Source organism: Lepisma saccharinum, chromosome 8, assembly GCF_977018435.1.
Source record: "Lepisma saccharinum chromosome 8, izLepSacc3.1, whole genome shotgun sequence".
Lineage (NCBI taxonomy): Eukaryota > Metazoa > Arthropoda > Insecta > Zygentoma > Lepismatidae > Lepisma > Lepisma saccharinum.
In genome coordinates, this window is record NC_139236.1 from 76105232 (window position 1) to 76133116 (window position 27885).

The 27885-nt window shown below is 38.4% G+C and overlaps 1 protein-coding gene across 4 annotated transcripts in view; it reads right to left on the minus strand.

The window, feature by feature from the left end:
- Naprt (nicotinate phosphoribosyltransferase) overlaps positions 1 to 27885 on the minus strand; it is an 81354-nt gene that overhangs the window by 21185 nt on the left and 32284 nt on the right. Inside the window, exons 6-8 of one of the 4 annotated variants that reach the window (XM_083126980.1) lie at positions 18966 to 19084; positions 17194 to 17372; positions 6765 to 6821 (exon numbers count right to left, since the gene is read on the minus strand). In XM_083126980.1, coding sequence (XP_082983106.1) covers positions 6765 to 6821; positions 17194 to 17372; positions 18966 to 19084 — 355 coding nt within the window. Of the gene's footprint in view, positions 1 to 6764; positions 6822 to 17178; positions 17373 to 18965; positions 19085 to 27885 lie in introns of all 4 variants that reach the window. The other 3 variants (XM_083126979.1, XM_083126982.1, XM_083126981.1) reach the window with 3 other exon arrangements.

The following is a 27885-nucleotide window of genomic DNA, read 5'->3' on the forward strand; positions in this document are numbered from 1 at the left end:
CTCATTGATAAGAGAAGGCATACTAGTATAATTGACGTTCGTACACATAGAGGTGCTGACTGTGCCAGTGACCATTATTTAGTAATTGCTAAATTAAGAGAAAGACTCTCAGTGATAAATCATAAGCAACAAAATCTAAAAGTTATAAAATTTGATACAGGAAAGTTTACTGATGAAAGAATTAAGAAAGATTACCAAATTAAACTGTCAAATAGATTTGATATTTTGCAGGATTTAAATGATGATGAAAATATAAATGAAACAGACGTAAATAAGAATTGGGAGCACATACGTAATGCAATAGAATCAGCAGCTAAAGAAACTATAGGATACCATAAACCAAGAAAAAGTAAGCCATGGTTTGATAATGAATGTCATAATCTAATAGAAATAAGAAATCAGGCTAGACTTAGGTGGTTAAATAACTCGGATGATACAAATCTAAGCAATTATAATACAATAAAGCGAGAAGTTAACCGCACGTTTAGAAGTAAAAAAAGAGATTACTTGAAAAGCAAAATTAACGAAATTGAAACAAACAGCAAAAATAAAAATATCAGAGATTTATATAAAGGTGTAAATGAATTTAGAAAGGGGTGGCAACCTAAAGTAAACTTGATAAAAGATAAAGACGGTGATTTTCTAGCTGACCCAAGCGATATTCTAAATAGATGGAAGAACTACTTTAATGACCTTTTAAATGTCCATGTAGGAGATAAATCAGAAGTAAATGAAGTCCACACAGCAGAACCTTTAGTTCCAGAACCTAACTTGACTGAAGTTAAAGATGCTATTAAAAGGCTTAAGAATAACAAAGCACCTGGCATTGATTTAATACCAGCTGAGTTAATTAAATATGGTGGAAATTCATTAATATGTCAAATTCATAAATTAATTTGTTTAATATGGAATAAAGAAGAAATCCCTCAACAGTGGAAAGAATCCATAATTGTTCCTGTGTTTAAAAAAGGTGATAAAATGAACTGCAATAATTACCGTGGAATTTCTCTACTCTCAACAACATACAAAATATTGTCCAACATTCTTTTAACAAGACTAACCCCATATGCTAATGAAATTATAGGTGATTATCAATGTGGATTTAAACGTAACAGATCAACTACAGATCAAATTTTTCACATCAGACAGACACTTGAAAAAAAGTGGGAATATAATCAAAATGTCCATCAGCTATTCATTGATTTCAAAAAAGCATATGATTCGGTCAAAAGAGATAAATTATATAATATATTAGTAGAGTTTGGAATACCTAAGAAGCTTGTTAGTATGATAAAAATATGCACCTGTGAAACAGAAAGTAAAATTCGTGTGGGTAATAATATGTCTGACAAATTTATAATTCATGATGGGTTAAAACAAGGAGATGCATTATCTCCATTGCTCTTTAATTTTGCCTTAGAATATGCTGTTCGGAAGGTAAAAGAAACTAAAGAAGGACTAAAATTAAATGGTGTGACTCAGTTGTTAGCATATGCAGATGATGTAGACTTACTGGGGGATGATATAAATACAATTAAGAATAATGCTAAAATATTTTTCAAAACTGCTAAAAAGATAGGTTTGGAAGTTAACAAAGAGAAAACTAAATATATGCTTACAGGCCGAAACCAAGTGTTAGGTAATAATCAAAATCTAATTATTGATAACAACTCGTTTGAACCAGTTTCCAAATTCAAATACTTAGGAGTAATATTAACAAATGAAAATTATATTAAAGAGGAAATAAAAAGTAGGCTTAATTCAGGAAATGCATGTTACTTCTCTCTTCATAAACTTTTGTCTTCTCGTTTAATATCTAAGAAACTAAAAGTTAAAATATACAAAACAGTAATTTTGCCTGTAGTATTATATGGGTGTGAAACTTGGTCCCTTACATTAAAAGAGGAACATAAATTGAGAGTATTTGAAAATAAGATTCTTAGGAAAATATTTGGACCTAAAAGGGATGAGGAGACATGTGAGTGGAGAAGGTTACATAATTTAGAACTACATAATTTGTATTCATGTCCAGATATTATTAGAATAATTAAATCGAGAAGACTTAGGTGGGCAGGCCATGTGGCACGAATGGGAGAGGAAAGAGGAGTTTACAGGATTCTTGTTGGGAAACCAGATGGTAAGAGACCTGTAGGAAGGCCAAGACGAAGATGGAGGGACAATGTTGAGATGGACCTAAAGGAAATCGGTAGGGATGGAAAAGAGTATATAGATCTTGCTCAAGATAGGGACAGATGGAAGGCCTGTGTTGCTGCAGCCATGAACCTTCGGGTTTAAGAAGGCTAGAGAGTTAGTTAGTTAATATAAAAAAAATCTTGAAAGGTGTTGTAGCACAACTCTTGAGAACCACTAGTTTACAGGCTGCTACAAATTCACAATCCAACTTTCTAAATCAAATCCACAAAACGAATCCAATCAAACAAGACACCAATAATCAGTGCCAACTCAAAGCTACAAAAATAAATTATATAATTTATAGAATTAGCACAGGTATGTAATTTTCTTGTTAATGTTTGTAGTGAAAACAAAGAGAACAAATATCATAGTACCAAAGATAAATAAATGAATTAACCCTTCAATTTTTATATTAATTTTTCCATCTCTATCTGCAAGTGTATAGTTAGAGGGGTATTGGCAGAGAGGTATAAGGTATCAGGTTGCAACTTTTTAGCCCTTGGGGGTGTTTAACATTTTCCTGTATTATAAGTTCTGTACCCACAGTCTCCTGAAGAACACAATTGAAGTTGCTGAAAATTAATCCCCCTCCCCCCAATACCACATGGTGTACAAACACAGGGGCATTTTTCTACACATATCACTGCAGTAAAAAAATCACAAAGATGGAACAGCAGTAAATGCATGGCACTGAACAGAGCAGCAACATTATTCTTGCTGCAAGAAAAAATGCACTATATTCCATTCTTGTAACAATTCACTGCAGGAATTTATTGCAGAGGACAACTTTGAAGATAAAAAGTTAAGTGCTCCCCTGTGCTTAGCACAACGCCATGAAGGCGTATAGGGGGTGTGGGGGTAACGCCCCACACTTTCTTGATCCGGTCGTGAGTGGGGGTGATGTGATCAGCATCACACCCCTGACTGCCTTTACCCCCCAGGGTTTCCCCCAGGTACCCATGTTATTCGACGCTGGGTGGGCGCCAGGGCCGCTTCCATCGTTAGAAAAGTTCCTGGATTTGAACCGGCCAGGGATCGAACCCGGGACCTTTAGCATGGTAGTCAGACGCATTACCGACTGAGCCACCGCGGCCACATACTTTGAAGATAGAATTCATGTATTCTTAAGTGGCAGAACACACAAGTGCTTCCCTTCCAGAGTATGTAGAACTTATTGCTAATCATGTAAACTGCTTCAGCTTTGATTTCTAACTCATATAGCAAGATAGCAAGATTTAGTGATTGGTGCTTCTTTTAGACAGTGATGAAATTGCTTGAGAGTCTATACATTAAATACTCAGATCTTGAATAAGCAGGTTCATGAAATGAACAACGCAAGGACTAGCCGACCACTTCAGCAACATGATCAAGACAATATGTTTTTCCTCAATAAGCAGTGTTGGTTCACAGGCCATCATAACTTTCCTGGAATTCTAAATCCAACAATAGTCAGCTTTTCCACTGAGGTTAATGGTTCAGCCATTTTTACGACACAAACAACTGAATAAGCACAATCAACTCATGTGAACTCTGCATCTCGAAGCCATATGATTTTGATAATTTTAATGTGCACTCAGTTCTAATGACCTCCATGATTGACAAATCTTAATTTCTTTGCTTATTTTAATCGAAGTGTACCACACTTCTTGGCAACCCTGTACATTCATTTCTTACAAATGCACACAACTAAGGAAAATATTTTAAATATAAAGTGTATATCCTCCCCCCCCCCCTTTGAAATTAGATTTATAGGAGGATACTGTGTGTAGAAATGTTTCTATCCCGGAAACTTACATTTCTAATAAGAATAATTTACAAATATCAACCATACACATCTAATGTAACAAATTGCTCCCTTTCATGCCATGCTATTTTAAAGTAAGCATGCATGATAATTCAATACCTAAAAAACAAAATGCAGTATCCTCCACGAAAACTATAAAATCTTGAGATCTCTCTTCTCCACTAAATACACAAACACCATCCAACTTTAAAATCCAATGTTAATTTATCATCTAAACTTTACTACCTTCACATACAGCAAGTCTTTCATAGATAACATCTTACATATTAGAATTACGTCACACACCATTATGGAAACCAAGCATGTAAGTATGCACTATGTTCCCACATAAATACACAAACTGAAGCTGATTATATTGTATGATGGAGTTTACAAGGGTCACATAATAACCTCTTGTTCCAACAAGTATCTTTGACTGGTTACTACAAAAACTACAGAAGAAAAAAAAATAGCTTTATGAACATCCTAAACACAAAGGACTGTAAAATAATTTTTGATGATGAGGTTTTCTCAGCAATTCTCAACCAGGTGATTTCCAGATTTCAATCCCTGAAGATGAGAGTGATGTTAGATCACAAAAGCTTGGAAGCCTATCTGGAAATCACCTGGTTGAAATCCTGAGAAAACCTCTTCAACATAGGACTGTGTCTGTAAAAGTATTTTTTCCAATCAAAATTCATAAGAATAAATGCAGTGTAGATATTAACATGGATTTTTTAACTACAGAGAATACTGACTGATTGAATTAAAATTAACGAGTGTATCAACCCCAAAAGGGTATTTGCAACCCTCATGTTATGTGGCGAAATCCACCCTTTTATGTATCCATACAAAATGGAAAAAATAAGTCTTTGGAGATAAAAGTGCAGGGTGTAAAAAGTTCTGCATGGGATAAACACATGACACATTTGAAATGCATGAAATTTATTCAACATATTCTCAGAGACATGTAAAACCACAGTCCTTTGTCTCCCAACATGGATGAAAGAGTGTTGGTAAGATTAAAGTGACCCCAGAGTTAATGAAGCACTGCACGGGTAGTTAAAATTACTTGAAATGATAGACAAAACAGAGGGTCCAACCCTTGCAGCAAATGGTGGTGGGTAACATGGTTGTGTCCAACCGATCTTATGAAGGGGTATCACGCGACAGTGCATATTTAAATTATCAGTAGATGGAACAAGAATATCATTTTAAAAAATTGAAATAAATCTTAAGTTACTTTTTCCTTCACGTAAGAGTTTCTTTATTGAAACACCTGTTTCAATACAGAATCATCCTGACACACTTGCAGTCATGCTATCTGTTGATTCTCAGTTGTTGCATCACAATAAAACTAGTCTTGGGAAAATAATGGATAATCATAACAAGCATATACAATGAAATCACATTTGCCTCCACATCATTCTACAGTAATGAAGATAACCAGTCAGAAGAGAATATATATACAACATAAGTCACAATTCTGAAGAAATTGTGATGAGGAGTAGTAGTGATGATATAATGAAATTGATGATGGGACACACAAAGAACAATCATGATCAGGTTGGGATTGGAACCTGGAATCCCTGGCATCGTAGCATGATGTTCTAACCACTCTACCACACAGTCTGACAATGAAATGTGTGATAGAAACACTCATCGTGCGGTGTTATGCAACATAGTTTACCACTTGTTTACTTCAGTTCCATGGCAATGAGATCTCATTCTGTGAAGATGTGTTACCATGTCAAGACAGAAAATTACCAATCTGAAAAGACCACCACCACTCAATGTCAAGTTAAGGGTGAAATTTATAAACATACATTACAGTTGCCTGTGGGGTAGGGGGGGGGGGGGGGCTTGTATGTTCAGAGCAGTTGTGTTCAAACGGCATAGGCCATTTTCAGTGAGGAAAGAAAGTTCATCAATTGCTGATGAACACATTGGAAAGTGGACTCTGTGATCAGAAATGACAGAAGGTTGAGTGTTCAAAGTGGAACGCTACATTCAATCAACATTTATTTCACAGTCTTGACCAGACACACGGTGAGGTAAAAATAGTCAGAATTATAGAGGAACGGATGGATCTTCCACCACGACAATGGACCGGTGGCAGGTAAAAATGACCCTGCACTTGAACATCCACCTGGCATACCAGATCTTGCTCAAACTGTTTCTTATTATAAAAAATACTTAAATGAACTAATTTCATGTCAGTAGCCAAGGTTGAAAGAAAAATGTAATATTTCTTGAGGGACTTTTCAATTCAAAGAGGGGAACTACAATGAAGGCAATACGAATATGAACATAGAAAATAAACTGAATTATGGGTTCAATCTTAGTTTATTTTGTGTCATGCCTCATACATGAAATAAAGATTAATAGTCATACAATATAATCAACTTGTGTACAATATAATAAAAATACCCTATTATGCTCTAAGCCAATAATTTTGCCCAAGCAGTGCTCCGAAGCATGTGAATACACAAAATATAAAGAAATGCAAAGAAACCATAAGAACTGCACAAAAACAGTAAATATACATGCCTAATAAACAAAGAAAAAAATATTTTTTTCAAAAATAGATTCTACTGTATACATCTCTAATTAGTGAACTGTTTCCAGATAGTCAATAATTGTAACTGAAAGTAGGCAGAACTTTACTTAGGGCTGTAGCAAAATTATATTTACACCAAATGTTTCAGGTTTTGAAACCAGTACTTAAAGACAGAATTAAAAAGAAAACTATTATATTATGGCCAAAGATAATAAGTAAGAAAGGTACCCAGAGAATCTAGTGCTATGTAAAATACCAGCGCCAGCTCCTGGTCTCCTGACAGCTCTGAAATTGGAGAGCAAATGTTACTTTCCTACTGCTTTAACAGTTCTCTGAGCTTCACCTAATGAAGATATATGTTACAAAGATATAACAGCAGCAATGCAAGAGATTATTTTACAAGCTTACTTTTCATTCTCTACCAACACATGCAGATGGAATCTCAGAATAATTAATATAATAATACTAATAAATTCAAACAAACAAAATACACAGCACAACTATTCAAGCTCTGTGGGACTTGTCAGTGATGTCAATGCATCACATTATGTTTTCAACTGCCTACTTCGGTGCAACACACAACTTTCATTCTCCCAGATTTCCAATAAATATGAAACAACCGAGGAAATGCATATGAAAGCATCATATTAAATATTTCTCTTACCATCTATCAAATTTTAAGCTTATAAATGTCACCAAAGAATGTATTTTATATGTATTTTTCTAATTTTGCATTACAATTCTGTCCCTTGGGGATAATCATGACACCAAAAAGATTGAAGATTAGATGCCATGACTAGGACAGAACTTGAACCAGGAACTTTAAGTGGCAAAATCATGAGTTGTCCACTCAAGCACCAAGATGGTGTTGTGTCTAAAAAGTAAGAAAAACTTGTTTACTGGGTTGAACCAGCAAATGTAATTGCTACTGGTCATCTTTTGTGGGAATTCTATAGTGGCAGAGATTTGATTTGATTTGTTGTTTTAAGTCCACTTTATGCACAAATAGGCTAATCACAACTGGACCTATAGTTTAACCACTTGCCTTATGACTTTTTTTCCAAATTGATGTCAAAATTTTACACTTTTTTTTATTTTATATTTTACTACTACTTTACATGCAAAATTACATTAACAATGGTTTTTGGTACAACAATCAAAAATAATCAAAATATTCTACTCCAAATAGGCATTCCTTTATTAACCCGAGTATACTCGGAACTGTTAAATGTGATATAAATTGTGATATTTACTAACAATAATGAAACGAACAAAATGGTATGTTGTTTATGTTATAAATGATATAATATTGATTTCAAAAGACAAGAGAAGTAATTATTATTTTCACAGAAAACTGAAAGCGTGGTGGAGCTGGTGCTGGAGATTCAGGATCAAGTTCTTGCCACACTCGTACAGATGTCAAACTAACATCAGAATGCGAACTTTCGATTGAAATATCATCACAGTCAGTTAGCTGTGCTTATATCACCCATTTTGCTGCCAAAAGGACGAGAAAGTTCCAACCGAATCAACGCTACCGAACAATGCGTTCTTGCAAGCAACCGAATGTCACGCAATGCAGAAAAGCTGTTGTCTTTCTTCACTTCTTGCCGCCTCAAGGCAGGCACAAAAATTAGTGCATGCTCGAGACATCTGTTGGCCGGACTTTCAACTAACTCCACCTACCCAATTCATCATGAAAGTTCCGCCCGACTTAGTACGGGCCGGTAAAAAAATTACATTCAAACTCCTCAGGTTTCCGAGATAACTCGGGATAATATTTTGCCGGAAGAGTACCACATCCGAGATAATTCGGGTTAGTAAGGCAAGTGGTTAAAGTGGGATCTGAACCACTATGAGCTTCCACCGGGTATCGAACCCAGGACCCCTTACAAGGCGACAACGTTACTATAGTGGCAGAGAAAATTCTTGTTTGCAATGTATACACTTTATTACATTACTGTTTGGGGTTAATTTCAATTGCTACAACAATAATTGTTAATTTCAGTACACTTATGGTTCGCATTTATTTTGTGCATGTGTTCCCGCACTGACAGGACCTCTTGTGGCATTGGGTGGATCAAAACAACAAATATTACTGAAGAGTTGAGCATAACACCCAGGAAACATCAGTCACTAGATAACATAAAAAAAAACTAAATTACATCTTGCCAACTGCCACATCCTGGAGAGAAAGCCTATATATATATATATGCCATACCCAGTTAGTTAAAGGGTTAAACATCAAAACTGTTGTACTTCCATGTACATCCAACTTTCAAGTCTGTTGTGGATTCTTCAGTCAGGGGAAATTCTATGTATTACAACATTAAAAGTTAAAAAAGATGGATTAAAATATTAAAAAAATAAACAAAGACAAAGTCATGTAAATGCAAAATAATCGAACATGGTTATTTCTCTAGTGGTTTTTATTTTATCTGTGTACAGTGACTGGCCATGTGAGGATGTGTGTTGTATGTGTATCTAGGATAAGCTTGAAAAAGTCCTGGGAAATCAGGACGGAACATCACAGATAAATCAAAACCACTAAAATTAACTGTTATATTATTTTACATCTACAAAAAGTGGTTATGCGAACCTTTAGGAAGAACATAGCTAAAGTGATGTAAGTGGTCTTGTCATTCACAGTCTGGTAGTTGTGGACCCTGTTATGGAATGTCTTCATTTCCTACTTCGGTCTATTTACAGCACTACCTTTTAATGCTTTAATTCTTGGTAATCTCCCTTGATGAAAAATCTGGCAACAGATTTGATATGTTGGGAATCAATGTCTGCTATTTCCTCTTAACAAGTGGAAATTGCAGACATTCGCAGTAGTGAGCTAAGGATTTTTGAAAGAGGGGGAAGGTGGGGGTTACGTGTACTTTTTTAGTCATCATTCCTCATTTTGCAATCTTTTTCTGCTTTTGAAGTTCTTTTTTTTTCTTTTAAGAATATGGAGCCTAAGCAGGGATTATGACTCTCACCAACCCCTTCTTGAGCACAAGGGGTAGTACGGGGCCCTCACTTTGATGTGCTAAACTTTAGCAAATCTCTTGCTGTTTCATGCTTCGCTTGGCTTATTCCGCACAAACATGCAACTATTCTGACTTATTTTTTTACTTCTTCTCTAAAATATTTAAAATGCAATATTATTAATATTTTGCTTGGTCATCGCTGCATCTCCCGATGACTGGGCATAAATTCTGTTCATAAATGATGCTGAAGACAGCAAGAATATGATAAAAGTGGTCAGTGTTGATATTAAACTTGGTTTGTACTAAAAATGCATGCAGGTATTTTTACATTCACTTTTATACAAAACTGTCAATTACATTTATCTCCGAGTGTCACAGATGTACTAGGGTGAATCAAAAAGTAAGTTACACCCGACCCGTGTTAATGTACTGAGAGTGATAAAATAATCACGGTTGGTGGCAACACTGTCTGGAATGTTTTCTTCACACACCAGAAGTAGCCATGCTTCAGCTGGTTTAGTATGTAAGTAGTCACAGTGTGAGTATGGCACATCGTATTGAGGTGCGCTCAGTCGTCTGATTTTTGTGGGCACAAAGCCATAATCGGAGTGAAATCAATCGCCAAATTGTCGAGGTGTATGGTGAGAATGCGGTGTCATGCCCTATGATCGCAAAATGGTGCCAGATGTTCGAAGAGAGAAGATCGAACATGAACGACGAACCACATGTCGGGCAGCCTGCAACAGTGAGCACTATCGACAACGCAGTGCATGTGCATGCAATCGTTGTTGCTAATCGCTGCGTGAAAATTAAAGAGATTGCAAGTGAATTGAACATATCCTATGGTAGTGCGTCTGTGCTGATTCGTGATCAGATGGGTTATCGTAAACTGTGCTTTCGCTGGGTGTCGCGCTTGTTAACTGATGGGCACAAAATTCAACGTTTTGATGATGCACTGTCATTTCTTCGGCGTTATTCCACGGATGGTACGCAGTTTCTGAGCAAAATAATCACAGGAGGTGAGTCCTGGGTGCACCAATACACTCCGAGACAAAGAGGGCATCCATGGAATGGAGACGCAAGGATTCACCACCACCAAGAAAAGCCAAAAGCTGTCCAACGGTTCGAAAGGTTTTTACGGAATTTTTACACACAAGGAATCGAAAAACTGGTCACGCGATATGAAAAGTGCTTGGAACACCTTGGTGACTATATCGAAAAAAGTTTAATGTTCATGCGTTTTCGTCCAATAATTATTTTCTTTCTAACGTGTTTTATTTGTTTTTTACAGGGAGGGGGGGTGTAACTTAGTTTTTGATTCACCCACGTATCTAGCCCATACACTATCTGACCATCTATGAGCAGATGCTCCCAACAAAGTGTATACGATCATCCATGTCACGCATATGCAGCAGACGTGACAATATGAATATGAGCATCCAAGACATATGTACATATGCCTAAGCAATACATGTAAATGTTGCGTGAGCTTAGTGCTGTGCAGATGAAGCATGATCATTGATGCCCACAGCATAGTCATTCCATCCATGATATTTTAGCCAAGTTCCAGGTACCCTGTACAACAGTGGGTGATGTACTTGTGAAATGAAAATGTGAGGGAGTTACAACATTAACCTAAAACCAGTAAGATCAAAAAAAAAACAGTGATCAGGACCGTTGAGGTCTCCAATGTAATGTGAAAGGTAAACCATCACTCTTTGTTCCAACTTTCAATTGGCATTGGCTTCAGAATTGGGGAATGATTTTTAAATTGTGGACATATCAGCACATAGGCTATTTGTGTCCTTCACGCAATACAAGGATAAGCCCCTTAACTACAATGAAACCGAGGACAGGACCCTAACAATGCAAATTGTTGTTTCAAGTCCACTTTATGCACAGATAGGCTAATCGGGACTGGACCTATAGTTTAAAGTGGGATCCAAACCACTATGTGCCTCCACCGGGTATCAAACCCAGTACTTCTGGATTATAAGGCTATGACACTTCCAATGTCCAGGACTCAAACCCACAACCATTGGTAGTAACATTGTGGGTCAACTATTCAACATGTTAGCACACAAGAGTGCCATATCCTAAAAAACCTAATGCAGCCACCTGATTACATGCAGATCTTCACAGAATGTTTGCCATTCAATAAAAGTCGTTTGAATACCAGTTATTGGTTGGTACCTTATCATCATCATCACCCTCCTCCTTCGCAGTTTCGGTCGGCATAGAAGTTAAGCCTCTCCATTTTCTCCTGGTCTTCCACCACTCTTCTCTTTCCACGGTGTACCAATCTTGTCCTCTTCTCCTAACACTCTCCACACCTTGGTCTCCCCACCTTGCACTTTTTCCCACTCCTTGTGCATTGTAAGCTCTTACTGGTAGCCTTTCTGCACCCATCCACTTCATGTGTCTGAACCATCTCATCTGTGTCTGATCTATCCTGTCTTGAAGCTTCACCAACCCCACCATCTGTCTTATCTCCTCATTCCTTATTCTATCGCTTCTACGAGGGTCACTATTTATATTTTGAGCCTTGGCAACACTGATTGAAGTTAGGCACGATTTGACGTTTGCACGGAATCGTCTGGCATTATTGACCATAACGTACTTCAAATGTTTTGTCAATAGCTTCATTTGTGTTGTTTATGTTGCCTTGGAGATTGCGCGACAACAATAAAATGGAATTAACTCGTGAACATTTTCGTGCGATGATTTTTTACGATTTTCGACGTGGATTATCAAGACAAGAGTGCATCGATCAACTTACTTCCACATTTGGCAATAAATCCCCATTCTTTGCCACTGTGAAACGCTGGTATAACGAATTTAATCGTGGCCGCCATTCGCTCACCGACGAGATTCGCGAAGGTTGTCCAAAATCAGTTGTTGTTCAAGAAAACATTGATGCTGTGCAAAACCTAATACTGCAAGATCGTCATGTGACATACTGTGAGATTGAGGCAACCATAGGCATTAGTTCCACCAGCATATATAAAATATTACATGATCATTTAGCTGTGAGAAAGGTATGTTCTCCTTGGATCCCACACAATTTGACAAAAACTAAAAAAGACACTCGCGTCAATTGGTGCAAACAAATGCTCAATAAATACAATACAATCGTGGTGCTTCAAAAGACGTATATAAGATTGTAACAGGTGACAAATTATGGATATATGCATATGAGCCGGAACGTAAACAGCAGTCGACTGTATGGGTGTTTCAAGATGAACCCAATCCAACAAAAGTTGTTCGCACTCGAAGCACATCGAAACAAATGGTCGCCTGTTTTTTCGGGAAAACTGGTCATGTGGCAACTGTGCCTTTAGAGGAACGTAGAACGGTCAACTCTGAATGGTACACAACAATTTGTTTGCCAGAGGTCTTCGGTTAAATACGGAAAACAAACAAATGCCGTCGGATCATTCTTCATCAAGACAATGCCAGCTGTCACCCATCTCATCTAACAACCGACTTTATGAACAGTCAAAAAATCGAATTGATGGGTCATCTGCCATACAGTCCTGATTTGGCACCCAATGACTTCTTCTTGTTCCCGAATGTCAAGAATAAATCGCGTGGACAACGATTTTCGTCGGCGGAAGACACCGTTGATGCGTTCAAAAACCATATTATGGAGGTGTCTCAAGAAGATTGGAAAAACTGCTTTGACAAATGGTTCGAACGAATGCAAAAGTGTATTGACCATACTTCGAAAAACAATAAAGCAGTTTTCAATGCCAAATTCCTGTTTTTTCATTGTTAGGCTCAAAATATAAATAGTGACCCTCGTAGTCTTCCCCAATTTACTCCTTTAAAATTTCATCTACACTGCCTGCATCTTTACTTTGTCTCTCTCTCTCATTGTCCAAGTCTCTCCTCTGTACGTAATTATTGGTACATAGTATGTGTTATATATTACCTTCTTGCATTTCATAGGTACAGCCCTGTTCCATATTAACCATACTAACCATTTGTCCTCTTCTGTTTACCTCCTCATCTATTCTTCCACTTCTCTCAATTATGCTTCCTAGATATTTGAAGCTCTCCACAAGCCTCAACTCTTCTGTGTCATCTTTATTCTATTTCATTTCTGCTCTGTTTCTTGTTGTTATTAGCACCTCGCTCTTTTCTGCACTGAATTCATTCCTGCTCTTCTAATTTCCTCATTCCAACTATCAAGCTGTCCCTGTACTTCCTCTTCTCTGTTTCCCCATATTACTAAGTCATCAGCGAACCTTATCAATTACAAGTTACTTTTTCATATCAGTTCATCCTGTATAAAATTATTGGCATCTGGCTAATAATAATCACCATCAAATGATAAATAATTTTGTCCTACTAATTAAGAAAAAAACAGGCAAAATGAATGAAAATCATAAACCATTTTACTTTCCCCATCCTGAGCATTAAGAATAGGTTTCACCCTGTAGCAAGAAACACTGATGTTATAAAGCCACAAGGAAGGGGCAAACGAATGTGCAATGTGGCTATCAATCACCAATCTATAGTTTTGGCATTAGCTCTACTGGACTGTTACATAAGGGAATATAATAGTGATGATATTGTACAAAATTTGCATCATTTCCGATTTTACTTACGTCTGATTTGAATAAAAAAGGCATTGTCCAAATGTTTACCAATATGAATTTCTGTTCCTGGTGTTGTAATAAATGGAGCTATGAAAGCATAAGTCACATCCAATCAACTGTCCGTGCGGCGCTTGCTATTCATATTTATGAGTAAAGCAGGAAATTTTTAAAATGTAGCCCAAGTATAAGCTACAAATTATGGCATGCAGATAATTGTTTTTCAAAAACTGTGAAGAAACGGTGACTGATGGCATTGCCCAAAAAATAAAAAAGTTATGGTAATATCTGTGGGCAGAGAGTAACATTAACAAAGCACTTGAAAATAATATTTTCAAAACGTCTGATGAAAAACCCATGCTGGCAGCAAAATATTATAAAATAAAAGCTATAATTGGGGAAACATTACAAATTAGATTTTCAAAACAGTAATCACATAAAAATGTGCCCTGAGGCGTGCACTAGACACAGAACACTCATTTATAAACAGGTTGCACCTAATGTAACACAGACAAGGCTTTGCATGAGCAGTCTTTCTTGAGTGAGACTTGACAAGGATCTGAAGCCTATCTGGTTTTCCTGTCACCTGCCAGTTACTCCAAAAGTATGATATCAGTGGTTAAAAACGGAGGTAAATGAGAAGGTAGTATCATGCTGGCAGCTGTATCATAAAACTCAGGTTGTCACTGAGTCAAGTTCCTTGTCAGTAGTGTCTGGGTACCCAATGATTACACGGGCCTGCATTAATTTTTTTTTTTTTTTTTTTTTTTAAATCGGATGATTTCAAATTAATACGTGATTTTGAAAGTATTTTGAATGATGATCATGGAAATGATATCCATTTTTTTGCCATCACCTCAGGATTTTTCACATTTTCACAATCAAAATTCTCATCTTCGCCATTCCATTACACCTATTACAGAACGCAACAAAGGAAATTTATACAAGTAAAATTTCGGTTGTTTACAAACCAGTAGGTGATTTTGGAAGTGTCTTGAATGCTGATTAAGGAAATGACATCAATTTCTTCCCATTACGTCAGGATTTTTCCCTAGATCAGAATCTTTCTACATGTCACTAAGTTCAATCAACGCACCATATTATAGCATTGAGATTTGGACATTTCATGAAGGAAATTTTTGTGAGGGATTTTGAAATAAAACTTACGTAATTAAAGTCCATACAATTTTCATGTCAATGTGTCTTGTTATGGTAGAAAGTGGATTAAATGCTTACTATTCCACATGCATTTTGAGGATTTGTATTGTAAAAAAAAATTATATTTTACCATAAAGTGCTCCCCTGTGCATAGCACCACGCCATGAAGGCGTACAGGGGGGTGTGGGGGTAATGCCCCTCACTTTCTTGATCCGGTCGTGAGTGGGGGTGATGTGATCAGCATCACGCCCCTGACCACCTATACCCCCCAGGGTTTCCCCCAGGAACCCATGTTATTCGACGCTGGGCGGGCGCCGGGGCCGCTTCCATCCTTAGAAAAGTTCCAAGATTTGAACCGGCCAGGGATCGAACCCGGGACCTTTAGCATGGTAGTCAGACGCGTTACCGACTGAGCCACCGCGGCCACCATGCACAATTTGAAAGTATCATTATTTCAATACAATGCAAGAAATTGAGTTTGCAATCTTTTTAACATAATTGATTAACGATCATGAATTGATGATCAATATAATTAATCATCATGCTGATAATGAAGCTGCTGACAATTCCAATATTTAATAACCAATACAGGTTACAGTGTAAAGTTCACACTGTAAATACAGTATGTAAAAATATTCCTTCTAGTTTTCTTGGTAATGAATAATTATGTTATTGACCAGCAATCTTATCCAGAACTAAAGAAACTTTAAAATATTAAATGTACATTAAATTTTAAGGAGAGGAGAGGAGAGTGAGAATCTTGAGCAGCAATTAATTACATGTACTGCAAAATGAGCTAAAGATTCATTTTTCCAGCAATCTACTGTTGTAAGTTTCTATGATTTTAAAACATCACAATTAAGTAGATCACAAACAAGTGAACACACATTACTTACCATCTTCCTGAAAAATATATGTAGAGAAGTATCTGCTAGCACAAACATGAGTGAGGCAGGAATATCAATCATATATAAACTAGGGCTGAGCCGATGTATCTGTATCAACCGAGGTCTCATATCGAAAAGTTCCAGTTGAAATTGCATCACAAAGATATAATTTCGTAATTCAGTAACACCCATTTTAATGTTCCATTGTTCTTCACATACTTTAAAGTGAAACTCCAATGGCATACTTATATATTAATATTATAATATAAGTTATATATTAACTTCTGTTCCTGTTGATATATTTGCATTGGTGGGAATCGATAAGGGAGATTTCACATCGAAGCGAGATGCGACAGCAATCGAAATAAGGCTTGTGCAGGATATCAAGCCACTACAGTCTGAAATGTTTCTCTTGATTGGCTTGTTCCCAAGCGACGTACGTCACGTGTTGCTTGTCGCTTCCATCTGAAATCTCCCTAAGAGTTCAAAACTGGTAACGGCTCAGTCCTAATATAAGAGTATAATTATCAATGTTATCCATTCACTATGAATCGAGATGAAGATGTAATTTTGGCATCTTATTGTGTATTTCCAATTTCTGTTCATGTAAGTGTGAACAAGTGAATATGATACAGAAAAATTGGAGAAATTTTAAAATATAGTTTTTCCATACTTGATTACGATATGGTAATTTTATACTTGTTGAAAAGACACACGTCAACATTTACTCTGTTGTATAACTCTAAAAATGATGGAAATCTGAAATCAGTATTAGAGAAGGAAATTGTACATAATGTTAAAAGTGAGTCTCTTACATAAGTCCATCACCTACAAACTAAAAATATGCCAATAAGCAGAAATCATACGGAATAAATACTGCTTGCTGAACTAGTAAATATTAAAACAAGACCAACACCATGCAAAATAAAATTTAAGAGTACAAAATTACTATGAGGAGTATGAAAGTTGGGCAATGCACACAAATGACAGGAAGCAAAGCGGTGCCACTACGTGATACCTCAGAACATCATACGTGTCGACAAGCGCCATGAAGCCATCAGGGAAGGCGAGAGCGAAGGAGATTAAGGCTGCGAGCTCCCCATCAGATGCCTCATCCACCAGGTTGCCCAGAAGTTTAGAAAGCTTCACTCGCCACTCCTTGGACAACTGAACCATGTCTTTTTCCTCCTCTGCTGCTCGATGCCGCAAAGTCTTTAAACAAAGATTATTATTACCTTAAAAACACGTAAATCAGAAAATAGGAACTGTTCTATATGATATACACATATTGAAACTGATATACTAATCCAATATATATGCCACCTCAGTGGCTTAGCATATTAAGTTGTCAAGGTATAGTTTCATCATCCAAGGTTCCTGGCCTTGACATTTCATTTTAAACATCGCTTCTTTAAATTCATCACTCATTGTAGTCCTTGCAATTGGCACATAGTGACAGAAAAGCATGTATAATTAAAAAACTTATAAAACTATATAAACTGGAAAACCATGCACCTGAATAAGTTCCATTCTTAATATCAATTAATATGTTGAATAATGGAATGAATATTTTGTTATTACAAAAAGCAGGAGAATAATAGAAATATGTACTACAATAGTGGTGCACATGAATTATACTTCTATTATTAATAAGAGTGGCACAATTGTGCATAAAAGTACAAACTAGTTATGAAATTATCGGGTTGGTAAATTATAAGTAGACATATTCATATATATTGTTCTTGACAGAAATATGAAATGTGAAAGAAATTAGGGATGGGACCGATTAATTGGTACTCTATCGGTATCAGCCGATATAACCATATCGGTGTATTGGTAAAATTACCGATTATTTTACCAATCCGATATATCAATAAATATCTGATAATTTAGTGCAAAATTCTGCCTTTTGTTGTAATTTTTATGGCTAATCTCCATGCCCCAATTTCTAAAAAAGTAAATGTCAAAATATGCAATTTCTTTTTCACAGCAGTCACCTTGAAACACATTTATTAAGGAGGTCAATGAACATTTCAGGTTCTTCAAGGACCATTTCTAATTTTATATCGGATCGGTAGAATATTGGTATCGGTAAATTTTATATAGTTACTTTATCGGTATCGGCCAAAATTTCATATCGGCCCATCCCTATGTGAAATATTCATTTTGATGTTTCAAAGATGTGAGGTACATTTTCCTACCATATATTATTATGAAATGATACAAAATGAACTGCAAAATGAACTCCTAAACACAAGTTTTGGAGATCATTTACCAACACAATGTTTTCTGAAGTGTGAATTATCCTGAGAGTTATGCCAAATCATGGAAAATTGGTTAATTCTTCTGCAAATATTTGAGAAGCAAAAATGGACTCTCTTGCACAGGACTAAACTTAATACTTTGATAATACATAAATGTGCTATCAGAAAGGAAATTTTTATTTTATGTAATAAGTATGGTTTTTAAATCAAATCAAGGATTATATTCTCCTTTCAAACACTGAAATGCCATTTTTATATACCATTTTTGATCTTAAAATGTGTCCAGTTTTTTTAACCAAAATCTTGATGTTTTATTTACCATAAATATGCAGCTTTATCAATGGATTAATGCACTGCATTGATGGATGGCTGCATATTACGTAGTTGGAAATTAATTCTCAAGAGTTTTGACAGCTAAGATGGGAGTTTTATACTTTCAATATGTTTTACACTTATAACACAGTACTTTATTCACACCCTTTTCTTCTTTCAATACTAGGAAACCTAGTTCAAGATCCTTCAGAAAAAAGAACACACTTACCGTTGTCCGCAGCTCCTCAAAATTTGTGAATGATGTTACATATGCATGAGCATGAGTTCCTTTCACAGGTATATTGAATAGTTTACCTGCTAACACATTACTTGTTCCATCAAATCCACCTATGAAAGAAAATAAATAAATATTTTAATAAAGAATTATTTCCTGCACACATTAAACATTGTACATAGATGTGTATTATGATAAGTTATAAAAATTGTTCACACATTTGCATGTGGTACCATTTTTACTTTCCTAATTGACACTTTTTTTAAATGAAAATTCAGGATCAACATATAACAATGTCACTAAATAGTAAATACTTTCACCTCAACTAATTTTAAAGGAGACACAGGAATATGCAAGTACAGAATAGTTGCACTGGAAGTAAAAAATCAAGGTGACAAATTTTATTTCTAGTGTGGCATCCAGAAAACTTATACTTTCAAATTTTGAAAGTGACTGTGTATATTGCATTTTTAATCACAAATGAAAGTGCAATGGCTTAAAGAGTGCTTGGGGAGGAGGTGCTGCAGTGGTGAAGCAGGAACTACTACAAAAAAAGAATGTGTTCCCATTAGAGCTGAGTCGATACCACCATTTGCAGATACCGATACCCTAACCGATTCCTTCCAATACTTGTATAATTCCAGTATAAAATAACAAAGGCTAGTTACAATCATACTAACTCGTCACATCACTAGGCACGTATCTAGAAATATAATTTGGGGAGTCGGCCAGAAACAAGTGTCTCAGAAATATAATAATAAAAGTGCTTCTATTTAATACATTAATACTATAATACAGAGGTATAAGTCTATTCATAATAATTTGCAAATTAATTAATTGGTACTTAATTTCTGCAATCCAGAAAAAAATGATGTTACATCCAGTTGATGAAAAGTAAAGTTCCTGATTAATATTTTAAGTGCATTATTATAAGTAGTGCCGTACATAAATCTTTAGAGGGGCCTCCCGATTCTCCATCCCCGAATTCCAAACAACCCCGAGTATCCATCACCGAAGACCCAATTTGCATTCGCCTCGTTCAAAGCAATCCCATTCGCCTCGTTCAAAGCAAACCCATTCGCATTCGCCTCGTTCAAAGCAAACCCATTCGCATTCGCCTCGTTCAAAGCAATCCCATTCGCATTCGCCTCGTTCAGAGCAATCCCATTCGCATTCGCCTCGTTCAGAGCAATCCCATTCGCATTCGCCTCGTTCAGAGCAATCCCATTCGCCGTCGCCGCGTTCAAAGCAATCCCATTCGCCGTCGCCGCGTTCAAAGCAATCCCATTCGCCCTCGCCGTGTTCAAAGCAATCCCATTCGCCTTCGCCGCGTTCAAAAGACTCCCATTCGCCGTCGCCACGTTCAAAAGACACCCATTCGCCGTCGCCGCGTTCAAAAGACACCCATTCGCCGTCGCCCCGTTCAAACGAATCCCATTCGCCGTCGCCCCGTTCAAACGAATCCCATTCGCCGTCGCCCCGTTCAAACGAATCCCATTCGCCGTCGCCCCGTTCAAACGAATCCCATTCGCAGTCGCACCATTCTAACGAATGTCATTCGCCGTCGCACAGTTCAAACCGATTCAATTCGCCGTCGCCCCGTTCAAACCGATTCAATTCGCCGTCGCCCCGTTCAAACCGATTCAATTCGCCGTCGCCCCGTTCAAACCGATTCAATTCGCCGTCGCCCCGTTCAAACCGATTCAATTCGCCGTCGCCCCTTTCAAACCGATTCAATTCGCCGTCGCCCCGTTCAAACCGATTCAATTCGCCGTCGCCCCGTTCAAACCGATTCAATTCGCCGTCGCCCCGTTCAAACCGATTCAATTCGCCGTCGCCCCGTTCAAACCGATTCAATTCGCCGTCGCCCCGTTCAAACCGATTCAATTCGCCGTCGCCCCGTTCAAACCGATTCAATTCGCCCTCGACCCGTTCAAACCGATTCAATTCGCCCTCGACCCGTTCAAACCGATTCAATTCGCCCTCGACCCGTTCAAACCGATTCAATTCGCCCTCGACCCGTTCAAACCGATTCATTTCGCCCTCGACCCGTTCAAACCGATTCATTTCGCCCTCGACCCGTTCAAACCGATTCATTTCGCCCTCGATCCGTTCAAGCCGATTCATTTCGCCCTCGATCCGTTCAAGCCGATTCAATTCGCCCTCGATCCGTTCAAGCCGATTCAATTCGCCCTCGATCCGTTCAAGCCGATTCAATTCGCCCTCGCCCCGTTCAAGCCGATTCAATTCGCCCTCGCCCCGTTCAAGCCGATTCAATTCGTCCTCGCCCCGTTCAAGCCGATTCAATTCGTCCTCGCCCCGTTCAAGCCGATTCAATTCGTCCTCGCCCCGTTCAAGCCGATTCAATTCGTCCTCGCCCCGTTCAGACTGATTCAATTCGCCCTCGCCCGTTCAAACTGATCCAATACGCCCTCGTCCGTTCAAACTGATCCAATACGCCCTCGTCCGTTCAAACTGATCCAATACGCCCTCGTCCGTTCAAACTGATCCAATACGCCCTCGCCCGTTCAAACTGATCCAATACGCCCTCGCCCGTTCAAACTGATCCAATACGCCCTCGTCCGTTCAAACTGATCCAATACGCCCTCGTCCGTTCAAACTGATCCAATACGCCCTCGTCCGTTCAAACTGATCCAATACGCCCTCGCCCGTTCAAACTGATTCAATACGCCCTCGCCCGTTCAAACTGATTCAATACGCCCTCGCCCGTTCAAACTGATTCAATACGCCCTCGCCCGTTCAAACAGACCCTACTCGCCGTTGATCCGTTCAAATGAATCCAACTCGCCGTCGCTCCGTTCAAACGGATCAGATTCGCCGTTGTATCGTTCAAGTTACTTGGATCACCATCGCTTCGTTCAGGCCAAGCAGATTCGCCATAACTAACGTAAAAATCGAAATGGGGGACTTTATTCTAGCCACAACTACAGAATTATTAGAAGTCAACTAACTTGTTGTTAAAATGACCTAAGGGGAGGGGGAGCAAGAAGACACAAGAGGGAGACACTTGAGGACTTTTGTGAAAACGATCCCTGTAATGGGATCTAAATGTTGGCCAAAATTCAGCTTTGTTTTCACACCTTGTTTCGACGCTACGTGCCCTTGGAAAAACTTATTTTTTTTTTATCCTGGTTGTATGTGCAACCATGCAGCACAGGTACACAAATGGATTTACTTTTCAATTACTAACAAAATATATGGCATATATATGTTTTCTGTGCCTGAAGTCGCAAATATGGTTTGCGTAAAGTTTTCGGCAGCAAACAAAAACCGCGAACGAACCGAAAATAGTCGGTTTCGTCTTGTTCCTATTTCACTCTATTGTAACTTAACGTGAGTGAACGCAAAGGATTGATTCTAAGTGCACTTTTTAAGCTTCTTGCCGTTTTACGCCCCATTTTCATGTTTTGTAAGTGAACTTATATGTTCAAATTATGGGATATATCGAGCACATATTTCCATCTTCCCCTGAATTGAGCTTGCATAACGTGATTGAGTGACACTTGAAGTTGAAATTCCTTCCAAGTTGGACAAGGGCAAAACTTGTTGCTTCCCCCTTGCATAAACTTTGTGATGAGGAATTCTCCACCAACGGCAAGTACGTTGCATAGGAGCAGACAGAGTAGGGCTGTGCCTTGCACCGTGACTGTCGTGCTAGCCGGTGCCTGCGATGATGAATCAATAGAGATTCTCCGTGTCAAGCAAGCACCTTTCAGAGGTCACACTTGTACCAGGCCGTGAACAGAAAGTGCTCCAATTTCGGAATTCTCATGTCCCTTTTCGTTTCCGGTCCATAACTCAGACGCCCTGGATTCTTATCTGCAAATGCAGCTCGCTGCGTGGATGGGCTTTCCCATAGGCTCTTCACGGGCTGTCATCTGGCGTCACGTGATACTCCGAAACAGGAGAAAACTCATTATCTTATCCTTGATGTGACCAGACGTCCCGGTGTCTTCGAGACGCGTCCCTCCATTATCCCCTTTTTCAAACCTAGGAGCGAAATCCGTAATATTTTCCGAGTAATATGATCGCTGTCCAGTGGCGTACGCAAGGGGGGTTACGGGGTTTAACCCCCCCCCCTTGAGCTTTTAAAATATTATGAAAAATTCTGTGGAAAAAAATGGAAGATTTATCACAGTCAAAGATCTGCGACAATACTACTACTACTACTAATAATAATAATAATAATAATTTGAATTACTATTCCCATGCAGCACTGAGAAAAGCACAGCATTTCAAACTCACGCGTCTTTCAGAGTGAATACCTTGAAAATAAACACGAATTCTTGAAAATAAAATATGAGGGCACCTATGATTTAAAAGAGAAAAAAGTTGTTCTGTATCTCAGTTGCAACAATGTTCAATGAACATGTATTTTTTTGTGTGTGAAGAATGAGCATTAACTAAAGAAAGTTCTTTGTTCGTTGTAAGCTGCTAATGTATAGACAAAGGCTAGGCAGACAAGAATAGCCACACTGTAACCAGTCCACCTTCCCATTGTTTACCGCGGCACGTTTCAATTTCTGAATTCAATTTACAACAATTTTAACTATTGTAAAATGTTTTGTTTGTAAGAAGAGCGAGACAATCCAGATGTGAATTATCGGGGACATCTCCTGAGTGGTTGTCAGACACCCTACCGACCAGACTGCCGCTGCTCCTTGGATGAGTTCCATACTTTGATTATTTCAATGTATTTAAATATATGTTCTTGTTTTTATGGATTTCCTTCACACTTAAAATGTCACCTCGTTAACTAGACAATTATTTCGTAATAAAGAAACAAAAAAAACCTAGAATTTGTCAAAAATCGAATGACTAGAAACTAATTTCGGTCTATTGCTTTCATAAATACTATATTTATATAGATCTACTTAATAATGGCAGTGGTACTAATAGTATTATTAGTAGTAATTCAACTAATTAATTAATTATAAGTATTATTAATCAATTATGAGTATTATTATTTAATTAAAGTGTAATAAAACAATGGTAATGTGAATTTGGAGAAAGTTTTAGAAATACCCCCCCCCCCCCTTGATGAAATCCTGCGTACGCTACTGTCGCTGTCAGTAACGCCAAGATTCGAGAGCGTTAGAAATGTATTTTCACAATACAATGGACGGAAGTGCCGTGGTCATTGACAGGAGCGGCTCAAGATAATTTTATTTACCCATGCGAGGTGGATTTTTTGGCGCGTTCCTTCTACTACCATAGTCCTCCTATTTCCCACCTTTCTCCAATAAAATACATGACCATGTTATACATTTACGGTTTTAATTACAAACAAGAACCTTATTTTTACTGTTAAAGAAGACAACGTGTTGCTGCTATTTTCCTTTGCCAAGATTAAAGGTTTAAGAAAAAGAATATGTGGCAATGAAAATGTACTCAACATACTTTGTTTTTAATGAACTCGAACATAAACGCCGTACGGTCTAACTGGTATCGTAAGGGAATTGGGAAGTTACGAATGAGTAACTTAGCCCGGTCATGGAAACCAGCATCAATGACTGGCGGGTTCGTCATGCTGATCTTCATCACACGTCACCCCCTAACTGGTCGGATGATTGCCCACCTGTGCTGAGACATGAGGAAGTGAAGCTGGCACATGGGCTGTTGCCACGAGTTTATGCATTCATACATGAGTATGAATAAAAATAAATTCATAAAAAAAATTGTTCAACATGTCAAACATTTAATACACTGGTAATAATTAATATTTTCATTATCGGCTAACCACATCTGTCCAGGGACGGCGCAACGGGGGGCTAGGAGGGCTGAAGCCCCCCCCCCCAAAAAAAAACTGACAGCCTCTCCTGTAGCCCCCTAGATTATTTGCAGTACAGTAGATGCATTTTGACCGAAAATAACAAAAACTAAAAGTTATCTTAGATATTATTTTCCATTATGAAACTTCAATTGGGGCAAGGCTATTACAATGTTCAAGTACATTTTATACCTTAGTAAGATCGCAAAATTACTAAATATATTACGATGCTTTCTAATAGTAGAACGAGATTTGCCTGGATCCTGTGATATTACGTAATTGGGTAGTTATCAGTCGCCAAACGTGATACGGAATTTACATGGTACTCTGATACCTATCTGGTAGGTGAATGTATTCAGTAGCTGCGAGATTGTTCTTACGTTGTTGGAGGTTTAAATGGTGACGAAGATTGTTTGATTTTGATATTTTATTTCGCTTTTCTGTGACTTTTGGCTAATCGCGAAGATGAGGACAAGTGATGAAGGGACAGTTACAAGGAACACCCATGTCCAGGCCGGAATTCGAACCCGAGACCTCATGTGTCGGTGACGAAGGATTTATACAGCTATTAGCCTCTATAAGTCCAATCATTGTTTTTCGGAATAGGTCTACCGGGTGGGAAGAAAGAATTTGTATAAGTAGGAGAACATTTAGCATCTACACAAATAACTTCCAAGTTCCGTTTTGTCTGTTAGTTTCTCATTCGATTCTCCACCACACACCTGGCACCTGCATGTAAAAATAATCAAGAACGACCGATATTAAATTCCGCACAAACAGACATGCGTGACTATGAAATCCCGCACAACGATAGTGTTTCTCGGGTTGCATAACATTCAGGCTGATATGACTTTGTGTTCCGAAAATGACCGATATTATATAGTATGAAAATGGAATCCATAGTTTACGTGGTCGCTAAGATGAATAGTGACACTCCCAATGCCGTTCAACTCCAAGACACCCCTGGCAGCCCTAGGGGTGGGGGTGGGAAGGGCGAGACATGTAAAACGACCGACATTAGTGTGGAATCCATAGTATACGGGGTCGCTAAGATGAATAGTGACATTCCCAATGCTGTTCAACTCAAAGTTCATTTTGCACTATAGTTAGAATTCATTATTTTCCTGTCTAATAGAAGATTGGGATAAATAAATACCCGGGGAACGTCGGGTAATCACCTAGAAAATCAATCAAATGGACAACCAAGACAAAACTACAGGCAAAATCCCGCTACCGCTTTTCTTCACCAAACCCACAGATTGTCTTCACAATAAACGTTCCCTCCGATTGTTACAGACAAAAGAACATGCGTAGACCACAAACTCCTGTGCATCGCACTCCCGCGTGGAGGGGATGGGAAAAGTGAAGCAGGCTTTCTTATGGCCAGAGTTGAACTGATGGAGGAGCAGGTGCGCGAAGGATTCTGGCCGAAGGTTCTTTTGTTTGTGGTCACTCTATACCACAGCATCCAGCAGCGAAGCAAGACCAGTCTAGCAGCCAGGTAGCTAGTCCAGCGCGAACTAGGGCAGTCCAGTACGAAATTCAACTCCGTGTGATTCGATAATAAAAATGTGTTTCGTAAACATTTCAGATGGTTTGGCAAGTAGTAGGCTTCCCAACATAAAAGCAATTTTTCGGACACTTGTGACCTGCTGCATTGTCTAAAAGGTTTACGAAAACACATTTTTATTATCGAGGCTGATTACCAGGCGTTGCCCGGGTATTTATTTATCCCAATCTTGTATTGGAAAATAATGAATTCTAACTATAGTGAAAAATGTAACTAATTTTAAGTGTGATCGTGAATGTCACCAATTAGCTTAGCGACTCAGAAAACTATGGATTCGATCGACACTAATCTAGGTCATTTGTGGCATTTTATTTTTCACCCTCTCTCGCCTCCAAGACCGATAGGTGATGAACTTGAAGTTCAACCGCATTGGGAGTGTGACGAAAACTATGGATTCCATTCGCAACACAGTCTGAATGTTAGACAACCCAAGAAACACTATCGTTGTGCGGGATTGCATAGAGTCACGGATGTCTGTCTGTGCGGAATTTAATATCGGTCGTTCTTGATTATTTTTACATGTCACCCCTTCCCACCCCACCCCTAGGGGTGCCAGGGGTGTCTTACCCCAAAAAATATTACTTCCAGATTGCAAGTGATACGTGTACCAAGTTCGGTTGAAATTGCTCCAGGCGTTCGAGAGTTATGCCGGAACAACATACACACACACACCCACACACATTTTTATATATATATATAGAAGATAGATTTAGACGAGAAACTCTTCACTTCGCTGAAAATGTTTCAAGAGCGACTCCATCGCACACCAATGTAGAGTTTAGAGCAACCATATGACTAAAGAATTTTTTCAAAGACAACTATACAGTACTGGCGCCGCCACTTAAAAAATTGGCAGTGAACAAACCCAAGTATGCGGGATTCTGAAAAGTCGATACCGGAATCGGGAAAACAATATTACGCTGTGTGTGTGTCTATAAATTGATTCAAACTAGTTGGTTTTTCGGCGTCTGGAAATTTCGAATATTTTCCCTCCCGAAAATGTCCCTACTTATTCGAAAAACAGTAATTTTTCCCATCCCCGAACATAGGAATATTACAGATCTCCCAGCCCAGCCATAACCTCTCTCTCTCTCTCGTTCAACAAATCCGTACTGCAAGGGCTGAATAAAAAGTAGTGGCAACACATCTATAATTCGTGTCAAGCTTTATTGGCCGAGGAAACAAACACAAGTTGCATTGCGTTGTTGAGTTGATGTTTTACGTCCACTTTATGCACAGAAAGGCTAATCGGGACTGGACCTACAGTTTAAGGTGGGATCCGAACCACTGTGCGTTTCCACCGGGTATCGAACCCGGGACCCCTTTATTACAAGGCGACGACGCTACCACTGCGCCGTCGGGGATGCACAAGTTGCATTGCTTCAATATAATGACTCCCCCATGTCGACCACCTTTTGCCACACTTGTGGAAGGCGTCTTACACCGTCAGCGTGTCCATATCTGTTGATGTCCTGCAGTGATCATCCTATGACACGAACGATGGCTTCTCGTGTCAAAATGTTTCCCGCGAAGTGGTTATTGCATTTTTGCGA